The sequence below is a fragment of the Mus pahari genome, chromosome 1 (assembly GCF_900095145.1).
Source record: "Mus pahari chromosome 1, PAHARI_EIJ_v1.1, whole genome shotgun sequence".
Classification (NCBI taxonomy): Eukaryota; Metazoa; Chordata; class Mammalia; order Rodentia; family Muridae; genus Mus; species Mus pahari.
In genome coordinates, this window is record NC_034590.1 from 166,828,492 (window position 1) to 166,842,082 (window position 13,591).

General features: G+C 47.7%; 1 protein-coding gene across 32 annotated transcripts in view; it reads left to right on the top strand.

Moving 5' to 3' along the window:
- The first annotated feature begins 12,163 nt into the window (after positions 1-12,163).
- Positions 12,164-13,591, top strand: part of Tcf7l2 (transcription factor 7 like 2) — a 190,792-nt gene continuing 189,364 nt past the window's right edge. For 20 of the 32 annotated variants that reach the window (XM_021187795.2, XM_021187678.2, XM_021187787.1 and 17 more), the window contains exons 1-3: positions 12,164-12,870; positions 13,113-13,179; positions 13,410-13,534. In XM_021187795.2, coding sequence (XP_021043454.1) covers positions 12,682-12,870; positions 13,113-13,179; positions 13,410-13,534 — 381 coding nt within the window. In that variant the 5' untranslated portion in view covers positions 12,164-12,681. The remainder of the gene's footprint in view (positions 12,871-13,112; positions 13,180-13,409; positions 13,535-13,591) is intronic. The other 12 variants (XM_029536738.1, XM_021187607.2, XM_021187588.2 and 9 more) reach the window with 1 other exon arrangement.

Consider the following 13,591-nt stretch of genomic DNA (forward strand, 5'->3'; position numbering starts at 1 on the left):
TGTGTGTGTGTGTGTGTGTGTGTGAGAGAGAGAGAGAGAGAGAGAGAGAGAGAGAGAGAGAGAGAGAGAGAGAGCGATTGAGTGATTCAGGGCTTATACTGGGTTGAATGTGAATGTACTGGGAGAGTAATTACCCTGCATGCAAAGCCCTGAGGTTGATTCCCAGCGATACAGAAAGGAAAGGAAAGGAAAGGAAAGGAATTTTGGAAAGCGTCTGGGAACAGCCTGGGGTAAATAGCTCCTCAGTTCACTGTGAAAAGCTGTTTCCTCCAAAGGGATGGTGCCTGTTTCCCCTTCTGACCTGCAGTATTATGGACCGAAGCACAAACAGGGGCCCTTGGAGGAATTGGGGTGCTTGGGGGAATGAACCTCATCTGCTCTCTGAGCAGAGCCCAAGGTCCTCTGCTCCTAGCCGCCTACAGATGTTACGAAAAGCTTCCAGGGGGTCTCTAGGCCAAGTGCACAAGTGGGCACCTCACCCTGTGGAATAAAGTTGAGCAACGTGAGGTGATGGCTGAACTCCCTAGACCCCCACCTCAAGGTTTTCTGGGATCCATGTCTTGCGGAAGTTGCAATGGGTCTAACTGACAGTAGCTCTTCCCTGTCAAAGCTGTGCAGCTCACAAGGATTCAGATGTCAACTTCCTGTGGGAGGAGCTACCCACAGGAGTAAAGTTGTTACTCTGGGATGCCAGAAGGCAAGCACAGGTCTCAGTCCTTAGGCCACTCTGAGGCAGAACTTGCTCTAAAGCCAAATAGGTGTCGGTGTCGGTGCGGGCCTTGTGGAAATGTGGGCTTGGCTGTGCCCAGTCCAAGTTCACAACCTCAGTGTGTGTGAAAGTGCTTCGGAATTCTTTGGTGGGCTGTCTGGCAGCAGGCTGCTCTGTAACTATGACGATAATGGATATGGACATAGGTTCCATAGAACGGTGACGAGGGGAACGGATTTTAGGACGGACATGGAGGTGAGAGCAGAAGCACGACTTTGGACTTGGGTTTGGGTTCCTTGTGCCCTCTTTCCATTCCGTGTCTTCTCTGTCCTGTTGTGTTCTCTGCCGCAGATCCGTGCGCATGTGCCGAGAAGCTTCTAACTTCATTCCGGTTCTGGTTTGAACAAGGTTGCCTTAACAAAGGACCTGGCATCACACTGGGTCTGATTTTAAAAACTAAATAAAAAGACAACAAAATTAACCCATTTAATCTGCATGTGAGAGAGAAAAAAGGCTAGTTGTTTAGATGGTCACTCTGGGAATGCCTTCGCCGGCAGGAACAACTTCACACACAACACCGACCACAAAGGAAGTTAAGACTTGTTTTCTGTCTTCAAAATACCCTTGTGTACCTTTATGAGAGCAAGAAAGCAACTACACAGAAAATATTTCCCAGACATACAGATGATCTTCATGTATATAGACCATGAAAAGAATTCTTACCTGCTATGGTGGTGTTTACCCTTAATCCCAGCACTCAAGAGATAGAGGCAGGTGGATCTCTGTGAATCCAAGGCCATCTTGGTCTGCACAGCAAGTTCTGGGTTAGCCAGGATTACATAGAGAGACCCTGTGTCAAAAAACAAAGGTATTTGGGCTGGAGAGGTGGCTCAGAGGTTAAGAACACTTGATGACCTGGGCTTGTTTCCCAGTGCCATACCAGCCTGCAACTCCAGGTCCAAGAGAGTCAATACCTTCAGCCCTGCACACATAAAATAATCTTTTTGACAAGAAAGGACTTCTTATGACTCAATAAGAAAAGTAACTCACTTCATTACGTTTCTTTGTTTATGTGCATGCATATGTGTGTGCGTCAGGCTCAAGTGTGGAGGTCAGAGGACAGCAGTCACATTCAGTTCTCTCCTGTGAATCCAGAGATGAAACTCAAATAACCAGGCTTTGTTGTAAGCAACTTTACCTGCTAAGTCATTGTCACTGTCCCAACACAACCCATTTTTAAAATCGAGGAAAGGATTTGAGCCGACGACGTCTCACTAGGGGAGCTCTAGGGACCAGAAGAAGGACGTTCAGCACTCAGGGTTCAGGAAGGACACCATGAGGCGGCAAGTGATCATGCCAGGTGAGAAGTACTGACTCAGAGAGACAAGTAACATATCATCTCTCTATGCAAGGTCTAGACTTAAATAATACAGAATACAGAATTGTTGTTTTGTTTTTCTAGACAGGTATAACTGTTTGTCCTGGAGCTCACTCCATAGACCAGGCCAAGCGCTGTGATTAAAGGTGTGTACCACCATTGTTGTGTGTGCACCTGCGAGAGTGAACATACACAAACACGCACACATACACACATGTAACATTAAATCAGCAGGAGACTATTTAAGGGAAGGAACAGGGCCAGGAAAAGGAGGAACGGGACAAGTAATAAAGGGTGATTATGGGCTAAGGACAATGACAGGTAGATGAAAAGGTCATGAAAGCCATTACTCACAGATTAAAATTACATAAACTAAGAGACTCACTGGGTAAAGATACTCTTGCAAAGCCTGAGTTCAATCCCTGGGACCCACGTGGAGGAAGAAAAGAACTGACTCTGGCAGGCCACCGATCTCCATGTGTGTCTCATGGTGTGCATGTCTAAACACACACACAAACACACACACACACACACACACACACACACACTTAAAAAATAAGTGTAAGGGAAACATTAACAAAAATATCATTTAGAAACAGTGAAGAGTTGAGAATGTGCCACAGTTAGAGTGTTTACCTGGGGATCATAAAGCCCTGGGTTCACATGACCCCCCACCCCCCCAGCATCGCATAAAACTAGGTATGGAGGTCCAAGCAATGGGGAAGTAGAGGCAGGAGAATTAGACGTAAATTGTTATCCTTGACCCCATGAGAGCCTGTCTCAAAAAATAAAACAAAACAAAAACTGAAGTCCCAACTTGCCTTAAAGAATCATAAGTCATACATATGCAAAGTGTGGCTTTTGTTTCTGTCTTATTATTTTAGAGAGATGGTGTCTTGCTATGTAGTTCAGGGCTTTGAACCTGCCTCAACCTTCTGAATGCTGGCACCTACTGCCCCACTCGACCTAAAGTAGGAGATTTAAAATACAAATCTAGAGATTTGATACAATGTAAACCTTGCTTCATTCTTTTCAAAGGGGTCCTTGTTCTCTCCCTAAAAGTAGCAACTTCAGAAGAGAAGCCAGGAGCAATCACCTACACAGGACCCTAGAACTGGAACTGGCTTCTTCCTTTAGGACTCAGACTCCCGCACTTCCCTTGTGGCTGGAGGCAAAGTAATGCTCACAAGAGCTCCTGCTGCTTGGTGGCCTCCCTTGGAAAGCTGGGGCCGGGGCTGGGGTGTGGCCGGGGTGTGGCAGGCGTTTCTCATTGGGACTGTTAGTGCTTGCTGAAGGCCTGAGCCTTGTCCAATGACTAGTCAACTGAGGGGGACTCTTGGGGACTTTGGAAAGCAGCACTCTGTTCTAACTGGGTGGGAGGGACTTAGCTGGAGGGACAGAGAAGGGAGGTTGGCTGGAGACACCCTCTGAGGGAGGGGCTGCTCCTCCCCTGAAATTCTGCTATTTAAAGGAATCCTATCAGGTCCTTGCAGCAAAAGGCCTGCTTATCTTTGGAGGACCATAGCCTCATTCAGGGCAAGCTAGATTTTCCTTGTAGGAAGCTGCAGCCTTTAAACTAAGTCACCCAGATGGAGAGGAACAGGGTGAGGATCTAGGCTTCCCAGGTGCCAGGACTTAGGTAGTCCTGGCATTCCAGGCCCTCTGGAGAGTCCAGGAAGGGAAAAGGGAAACCACCCTAGGAAAAGCCACAGCCAGTGGTCAAGGCTATTAATTTTACATGCTCATTGCCTGAGTCATAACAACACTGGCTCGTAGATACTGCACCTTCACTTTATTGATGAGGAAGGAGTCAGATGATTTATGGATGGGCCCAAGGTCACAAGGGGAAGCCAAGATTTCAACAGTGCTACTGAGGCCCCTTCTGAAGAGTACGGTCCCTCAGCAGGAGTGGTGGGGTCGTGTTGAAAAAAAACTTCTCCAGGCCATTCTGCTGTAGTCTTCCACACCCAACCAGCGAGGAAGGAGTGTTGGTGAGCCCCTTATGGATAGAAAATGAATTACTGAGCTGATTATGCTGATGAGTTGTGAAGTAGAGAGAGGGGAATCAGGACTTGGGGCCTTATGGATGGTAACATTGAGGCAGTCAGGGCTTCATCAGACCCTGTCTCAAATGTGAAAGATTTATCAGCTTCTTCCCTACTAATTGCCTCACCTGGTACCATGTAGACCCAAAGGGGGTCTCAATGGCATGTGGCAATCTCTGCCAAGGCCTCCAGCCAGGTAGAACACTAGCGGAAAGGAAAGGAGGGAGGTTAATGAGATGGAGGCTAAAGAGATCACATTTCTCCAGGAAGCTTCCAGGGAGAGCAGCACAGAGCATAGCCCAGGCTTGTCTCAACCATACCCTGCAGTTGAGGTAGTTCTTGAACTCCCGATCTCCTGCTTCTGTTTCTTTGGGATTATGATCATAGGCGTGTACCACCATGTCCAGCTTATGTGGTGCTGGGAATCCAACCCAGGGCCTCATGCATGCCCGGCAAACATTCTGCCCATGATCAATGTACCCAGCTCTGCATGCCTTATGATCACCAAAAGAAGAGAGTTGCTACTGGCAACTGTGATAGAGATTTCAGATGCTGCTCAATATCAGGTAATGCACAGGATGACTGTCAACTCCTCCACCGAGACCTCCTGTCCCCAAGGCTGACAGTGCAGAGAAACTTTAGTGTGTAATACATAGCAATATTTTGGGGTGAAGCAGGGATATGCTGGAAAGAGAACCTTGGGCATGCCAGAAGAGGGATAGTTTGGGGTGAACGCCTCTCAAGACAACATTAACTACTGCAAAACACAACCCAGGTTGGATCGCTGTAAAATAATTGATTTCTCTTTTTATTGCAATCTTTTTATTTATTTATTTACTTATTTATCTATGTTTTTAAAGATGTATCTTGTGTGTATGAATGGTTTAAATGCATTTGTTTGTATGCCACATGTGTACCTGGTGCCTGCAGAAACCAGAAGAGGGCATTGGATCCACGGAGATTGAAGTTACAAACAATTGAGTTATCAGGTGAATGTCAGACACTAAACTGGGTCCTCTGCAAGAGCAGCCTGTGCTTTTAATCGTCGAGCCATCTCTCCACATAAATCATGAGGGTGATTCTTTTGTTGACTTGACCAGGTTTCAGTAGCAAAGCAGAAGTATTCTATGGATTAGAAAACTTGAATTCCAACTCTTGGCCTAGCCATGTAGCAGCTACAGAATACCTGAATCTCTTAGAATCTCAATTTCCTTACCTGTAAAATGGGGTTGAGTGTATTTGTTCTCTGCCTCTGTTGGCCCCTTCTAGGAACTCCATTTTTGCTTTGGACACAGGTCTCCAGTAACAGGTCTGGGCGGAATTAAACACTTAATTGTTACTTTGTTTCTTTTCTTCTAGCTTGTGAGGCTGGGGATAGAACCCATGTATCTTCAGCAGGTGCTAGTCTATGTCTGATCCTATCTTTGTTGTTTATTTTTAAATTAAAAGAATAAAAGGGAATTTTCTGTCATTTTGTCATGTTTGTGTCTCCTGTGCCTGTGCCTGGTGGTGGTGGTGGTGGTGGTGGTGGTGTGTGTGTGTGTGTGTGTGTGTGTGTGTGTGTGTGTGATTAGAGACACTCAGTTTGGCTCTCTGGGAATCTTTAAGGAATAATGATTAATGCCTTCGCGCCTTCTCTGGGTATTTACAGTGTGCCCTCAGGCTATGAAAAAGCCGCGTTTGCTCATGATGACAGTCAACTGGAAGCTTTGTCAGCACTGAACCTTGTGCTGCAGGCTGCTGTCTACAGTGAGATCCAAAGTCACTCTGGACCCTGGGACTCACTTCACTTTCCTCTTCTCTCTCAGCCAAAAGAATGTTTCATTAGAAACATGATCCACACACGTCCTGAATGGACAGAAATAATCGGGATTTTACAATAGGGAAGGTTGTTGATTTTGACCCACACTTCGGTGCTTAAACCCACAGGGTTTCAGCCTTACTCTGAACACATAGAGGGTCAATGGTGCATGAATTCCTAGGGGGTTGAAGCCTTGGACCTTCACAATCTGAGCCTGCGAGTCTCTTAGGATGCAGTAGCTCTTTCATCCCATGATGCTCTTGGCCACAGGCAGGTGTGTCAGCCCACACCTAGATAAATTACAAGGGAACAATGGTATGGTCTTCTGAAATTTCACCTTCTGTGTCTCTAGACACACGTAAACTACCTTACAAGACTGGCTCAGTTTAAAGGTGCCCCCATTTTATTTTTTATTTTTTGGTGAAAGTTGCTTTGGTCTGTAAGACACTTTTAAACATGGCACTACTTCTGAGTAGGCAAAGATACTCTGTGACACAGGATGGGGTCAGTGAAGCTTCATTGTTGTTGTTTTGTTTTTTGTTTTTTAAATAGGGGAAATGGAAAAGAAAACCCACAGAAGCTGGGGAGATGGCTTTATCTGTAAATTATCTGCTGTGCAAGCATGAGGACCAGAGTTTCAATCCCCAGCACCCATATAAAAATCGGGGCTTGTTATCCCAGTGCAGGTGATATGGAGAAGGTACAGGGATCCCTAAAGCTTTCTCAAAAGCCAGTCCAGACTTGTTAGCAAGTTATAGACCAATGTGACTAACATAGACCTGCCTCAAAAACCAAACCAACCAACCAAACAAACAAACCAACAACAACAACAAGCCCAAGGAGGATGGAGACTAGGAAGAACACTTGAGGATGACCTTTGACCTCCCTGTAATACTCCTGCATCCATTTGAGCACATACCCAACTCACACAAAGAAAACGAAAACAAAGCATTGTTATTTTCATATGTTAAACACTCAAGCAATTATTCTGCAAGATCAACTTCCAGGGAACTTTTTTCGACTTTCCCTTTCCTTTTTCTCCTTGCTCAGAAACATTTAGACCTACCCTATGGCAATGGCTGCGAGGAAGGCTCTGCCCGGTATGTCAAGGAAGCACAAATAACTCCGTACAAAAGCAGCCTGGCTCCTGTAGCCTGCCATTAGGGTAAGTATCTCTTAAGAAAGTTCTTATGCAGACTTGGCTTCAGGCGATAAAACGTCACGGCCGTGTAACTGTAGCAAGCGAGATTTCTAGGGAGCAAATTAGTGCACAGGCGTCTTCTAGCGATGGCAAGAAAGGAATTATATGCCACCCCAAAATAAAGCAAGTTATGCAGTAAATGTTTCATTTATTGGCCTTACTGTATTACTGTTAGGGTTAAAAGACTTCTTGTCCATAAAACGCGTCTCTTGCCAGAGCACTGGCATCTTTTGGAAACTTCTCTCCTCACAGGTGTCTATAGCCATCACGATCGGCTTATGAATGTGGCTGATACAACCCCTAACAATTATGTGTCCCCACTAGCCCTTAGGTCATGGGCACTGTCACCCCTTTATTAACTTACTGGCTTTTTAGCTGAAGCAAGGTGATGGGGTCAGGTGCTTTGGAGAAGGGTGGAAGACAAGCCAGGACACAGGACTTTCTGTGGCTCCAAGTGGAACCGTGAAGACCTGGAGAAGAGAGTTCACCTGTCTGCTGTGTCCTGCTTGCAATTCCTCCTGTCAGAGCTGAAAACCCCTGGGTCTCTTTGAAGATTCTTTAAACATTTAATATTTATTTGTGTGCACGTGCATGTGTGTGTGTGCTGGTACTCTTGTGACATGATGCATGTGTGGAAGTCAGAGGCCAAATCATGGGAGTTGATTTCTCTATGCAACCTGAGGGTTCTGGAGTTTGAACTCAGCTGTCAGGCTTGGCTAATCTATTCTATCATCTATCCACCCAACTACCCATCCACCCACCTACCCTCTGTCTGTCTGTCTCTCTCTCTCTCTCTCATAGGTAAGGTCTCATGTATCTCACTCAGACTGACCTCAACTCACTATTTAGCACAACACGACCTTAGAACTTTGGGTCTTTCACTGCCCCCTCGTACCCCTGAACATTGGGATTACAGGCATAAACCTTCACTTCTGATTGATGCAGTGACAAGGGTCGAACCTAGGCCTCCCTGTGGGCTAGGCAAGCACTCTACCAACTGAGCTACACCCAAGCCCAGGTGTTGGTTCTTGTGTTGGCTAAGGGAGAGGCCTTCTTTTCCTTGAACATCCAAATGAATGCTCATCACACACAGGACAGAAAGCAAACAGAAAAATCTCTCAGTGGAACTAGGACTTTGGCTTTTAAACATTCCCCCATTTTATAGCTTTCTTATGTTTTCAGTCGCTTTTTTCCCCCCTTCCCTCAGTCAGCACACTCTCTGCTAAGATAAGTCTAACTCGGTGACAGATCATCCATCTTGGAGGCTGGATCTGTAAAGGGAAATCACACAAGAACAGAAACAAAAGCAAACACATACGTGAGCACACAGGCACATACACACAAATGCTTATACAAAAGTGCATGTGCACACACACATGCATATGCATGCACACAAGTGCACGTGCACACACACACAAACTCATATGCCTACACACAAGTGCACATGCACATGTCTCGTGAATGTCTCACGCTGATGTCAAGTGTACTTGAATAGACTCTTGCCTAGGATTGGAGGAGCTGAGTGTTGCCGCCATCATAGAGTCCCTGCTTCCAGAAGAATATTTTTGTATTCCCAAAGGCAAAGCCAGCCTCTTAGCCCGGCTGATCTTCTTTGTTGGGGTGCTGTGAATCTTTGGTAATGACTCCAGTGTTGGAGAAAACTATAGACCTATGGGCTATTTTGAATATTAAAAAGCACACCCAGAAAATATTCACACATCCCTCCCTCCCCGCCAGGTGGTTCAGGACAGAGGCTGCCGTAGGTTACATGGCTTATGGTCAACCTACTATTCCAGTTCCTGTATTTCAGTGACCACACCTCCACCACTTCCCAGTGCCTAGAGGGTGATTGACATACCAGCAGCCATCTTTCCACACTCACAGTTAGGAGCCACACCCCACTCCCAGGCAACCTATGTACTTACTTATTTATGAAGACATTCTTCCTATGCAAACCTGGCTGTTCTATCATTCACTCTGTACACCAAGCTTCTGCTTCCTGAGGGCTAAGATCACAGACTTGAGTCATGGCTGGCTAGCTTGGTCACCTACATTTTAAGGCAATGCATAGATTGCCATCATTAACACAGACCCACTATGAGAGAGTCAATGGAAGAGAGGCCATAAGCAAGACCAAGAAGTCAGAGGCAGGGGTAAAGAGGAGCGAGTGAGGCTGCAGGACAGGGAGGGGCCCCAAGAGGTGAGAGAGCAGCCTCTCCATCCATTTTGCCCATTCCCACATGCAAAGACAAGGGTGTCTAAATGCCTTGCAAGGTCCAAGCCCACATCAGGACCAGTCTGGCGTCTCTCTTGCATCTTTAGCATCTCTGCTTAGCCTTCTTTGGTCAGAATTCAGTCATTTAAATTGAGTCATCAGGGCATAAAGAGAAGGAACTTGAACACTTGGACATGAGTTGACTGGTGTTTAAAAAGTTCTTGCCAAATCTATAAACTGCAGGTCTACGCGGTGGGCCAATCTGACTTTTTGTTGTATAGATATAAAATCTTGCTTCCTGCAGTGGCATTCCTTGCCCTCTCTTCTTCCCCTATCCATCTGAGTATCACCCCAGGCCACAACAGGGACTAGAAGTCAGTGAGAACTTTCTGCTTTCTCTCCCCAGGCCTTTTTATAGCACCAAACAATGAAATTAAATGTGGCATATAGGCTGTCAAGGAATAACTTTTAGTTGCTTAATTAAGTTGGAGATTTAAGGGAAGATTCCAAAGTTCCCTTTGAATGAGAAAATAGGGCTAGGTCAAACTAGATGATGGCATTGGTCACTAACAAGAGCCCTTAGCATCCTGTTTGCACACGATAAAACACAGTATGTTCATAACGATGCTTTAACAATTTTGATTTAGTATATTTGTAAGTTTTTAATCATACAACCAGAAGACCCTATTATTCAACTTGATTAAGATCAGGGTTAGAGTAAAATACAAACAGAATCCCAACCCATCCTGTAGGACAAAGAATTGGTTATAAAACAGTTACTATAAAAGTGCTCTCATTTATGTCAACAAGCCCCCGAAACAGGCCTTGGCATAGTCTATACTGTACAGAGACCAACTTGGGTACAAGATGTCTTCAGGTGGCAATTAGCAAATGTGTAAAGCTGCCAGCTTGATCACACACCTAGCCAAACAGCTAGATGTTGGGCTAGATGTGTAATCTAAAGGCATCCAGTGGGGAGGCCCAGGAAGGGGATTGCTCAGTCATCTGTACACGGATTCAGGATTGGGCTGCATTTCATGCTCCGTGTTTTTACTTGGTGTCTTGAAATATTCCCCTTTCTGTCTCTGCTCTCCCTCTTAGACACTGCGCTGTCTTATTTATTTATGAAGTCTGAAGGTTAGTCCTACCTGCTGAGACTAATTAGCCCTCCGCTTTGTGTCCCATGCATGCCGTCCGATGAAATGTACACATTTGTTTTGCTTTTTTTTTTCTTTCCAGGCTCTTTCTCTCTCCCTCCACTTCTGGTTTTCTGATGAATATGAAAGTTGGAAGGTGGGATGGTGATTCTCACCCGCCTTCCCCACCCCATCCTTATTTTGTCTGCATCTTCCCCTTTAGTGTGCAAATGTGCTTGGGATTTTTTTTTTTCTCCAGTGCAGGGAAATTCGTTGGCCTTGTGAATCTCAGGATCTTGTTTTCAGTTGTCTTCTTTCTGAGGCCTTAGCCTGTAGAACAGTTTTGTTGAAACCCCAAATTCTCTAAATATTACACAATAAATTGGTTACTTTTGGACATCTACAACAGATGAGCTTATTAAAGGGGAGGGTGGGTTAATTTAATACGTTTTGGACCCCAGAATAACTTCACACCTAATGGCAGTTGCCAGTCCCCATTGACTCATTATTTCTTTCTGATTTCTTTTTTCTTTGCTTCCTCTTGCCCGTTGGACACCCCAGTCCACTTCTCATTGGTTAACTGCTAGGAAAAGGCTCTCTGAGTCTACCCTGCCGAAACATGGTTTGGGGATCCCACCTTTCTCCTTTAACATAATTTTCTTCACCATCTCATAGCAAATCGGTTTGCTCTCACTGGAGCCTAATAACCAACAAACACCCGCCTCAACTCCTAGGCTGCCCACCTCTTCCCCAAGGGCTTCTGGGCCAGCTTTGGTGACTTTCTCCTGTCAGGGCCCTCAGCATCTAGAGCCTTAGGGCATTTCATCTCAGTCCCCTTTGGAGAAAAACTCCAGCTCCACTCATCCCCAGGGCTTGGTGAACTTTCACTTTTATTTTCCCTGGAGCTGTTAACGCCCAAACATTTCACCTCCAAAGTCGAAAAGGACTTGGATCCTACATCACTTCCTACTTCTAACGTCAGTTTAAAAAAAAAAACTTTACATTTTCCTTAAGGATATTTTTAATACCCCAGACAATTTGTTTTCTTGGATAAAACGCCTTCTTGGCATATTTAACCTAGTGGGACTTTACATTGAGTGACATGATTCACTGTCGTTAAACAAGCAAAGGGAGGGGAGCCCAGCCTCTATGCTTCCCCTGGTTCTCTCAGAGCAAGAGAGGTAAGCCTTCTTTTGGACTAGTCTTGTCTTTTCCCGCCCTAGTGCGGCCGACTTCATGGGGGACTTAACCACTGACCACCTCGTCCTTGTGTCCCATAGTCCTCCCCTCCTGGACCCCATCTTCAGGACTTCTGGCTAACACTTTTTCTGGGCCTCTCCCCATCCCCGCCCCCCAAGTGGGCTTTCCTTCCGCCTTCCCCGGCTCAGATTCCGGACTGGGTTGCCACCCCTTTCCCCTCCTCTCCCGGTCCGCATTGTCTTTCGGAACCCGCCCCCTCCAGGAGCGAGGCCCGCACCGTCCGGGCGCCCGGCTCGCACGCAGCGCACAGGCCGCACCCCGCGCGCCTCCCGCGGCCCCGGCCCGCCCCGTTCCCTCTCCCGGCGCCCAAAGGATCATTGTTGGCCGCCCCCGCCCCGCCCACCCCGGCTGTTTATTTATGCACACGTCACCGGGGAGGCCCCGCCCCCTGGCATCTCATTAAGGCGAGTGTGTTCCTCTCGCCCTGTCAATAATCTCCGCTCCCAGACTACTCCGTTCCTCCGGATTTCGATCCCCCTTTTTCTATCTGTCAATCAGCGCCGCCTTTGAACTGAAAAGCTCAGTCTAACTTCAACTCACTCAAATCCGAGCGGCACGAGCTCCTTCGGTGTCTTCGGCTTCCCCCCCCCTTTGCTCTTATATCTGACTTCTTCTTGTTGTTGTTGTTGTTTTTTTTTTCCCCCCCTTTTTTATTTATTATTTTTTGCACATTGATCGGATCCTTGGGAACGAGAGAAAAAAAGAAACCCAAACTCACGCGTGCAGAAGATCTCCCCCTTCCCCTCCCCTCCTCCCTCTTTTCCCCTCCCCAGGAGAGAAAGACCCCAAAGCAGGAAAAAAGTTAACCTTGGACTCGTCTTTTTCTTGCAGTATTTTTTTTGGGGGGGGGACTCGCGAAACTTTTTTTTTTTTTTTTTTTTTTTGCTTTTCTTCCTCCTTCATTTTTCTTCCAAAATTGCTGCTGGTGGGTGAAAAATGCCGCAGCTGAACGGCGGTGGAGGAGATGACCTAGGCGCTAACGACGAGCTGATCTCCTTCAAAGACGAAGGCGAGCAGGAGGAGAAGAACTCGGAAAACTCCTCGGCGGAGAGGGATTTAGCCGATGTCAAGTCCTCGCTGGTCAATGAATCAGAGACGAATCAAAACAGCTCCTCCGATTCCGAGGTAGGAAGAGCCCCTCGGGCTGGCGGGTGGCTCCAGCCGGTTCCCGGGCCGGGAGAGCGGGGCTGGAAGGCGAGGCGAGGCGGGTCGGGCTTGCGGGCGGCGCGGTCGGTGGCCCGGGCTGCTGGCTGCGAAAACTTGTAACCGTGTTTTTCTGCACCCCTTTCTCCGCCGACCCTCCCTCCCCGCACCCCCTCGGCGCGGCTATCGCCCCTTCGCCCTCCCCACCTCGCCCCTCCGGGAAGGCGGAAAGACGGCCTCCGCCTCGCTCCGAAAGTTTCCGAGATAAATCCCGGGAAAGTTTGGAAGAAGGTGAGTGCGCCCCGCGCGCCCCCAAAACCGCGCGATTGCGTTCCCCCTCCCCGGGGTCGGCCTGGCGGGTGCCCTCGCCCCACTCCCCACCCACCCTACCCGAGTTCCCGCGCCGGCCGGGCCCCGGGGACGCGCGCGGGCCCTCGGGAGGACACTTGCTAAAAAGTTTCTCCCGCTCTCTCCCGCGCCGCGCGGCCGCCGCCGTCCCCTCCGCCGCCCCGCCATGTTAGCGGCCAAGAGGCAAGATGGAGGGCTCTTTAAGGGGCCACCGTATCCCGGCTACCCCTTCATCATGATCCCCGACCTGACGAGCCCCTACCTCCCCAACGGATCGCTCTCGCCCACCGCCCGAACCGTAAGTGCCACCGCGCTCCCCGCCCTGCCCGCCTGCCGGCCCCGCATGCCCTGCCCC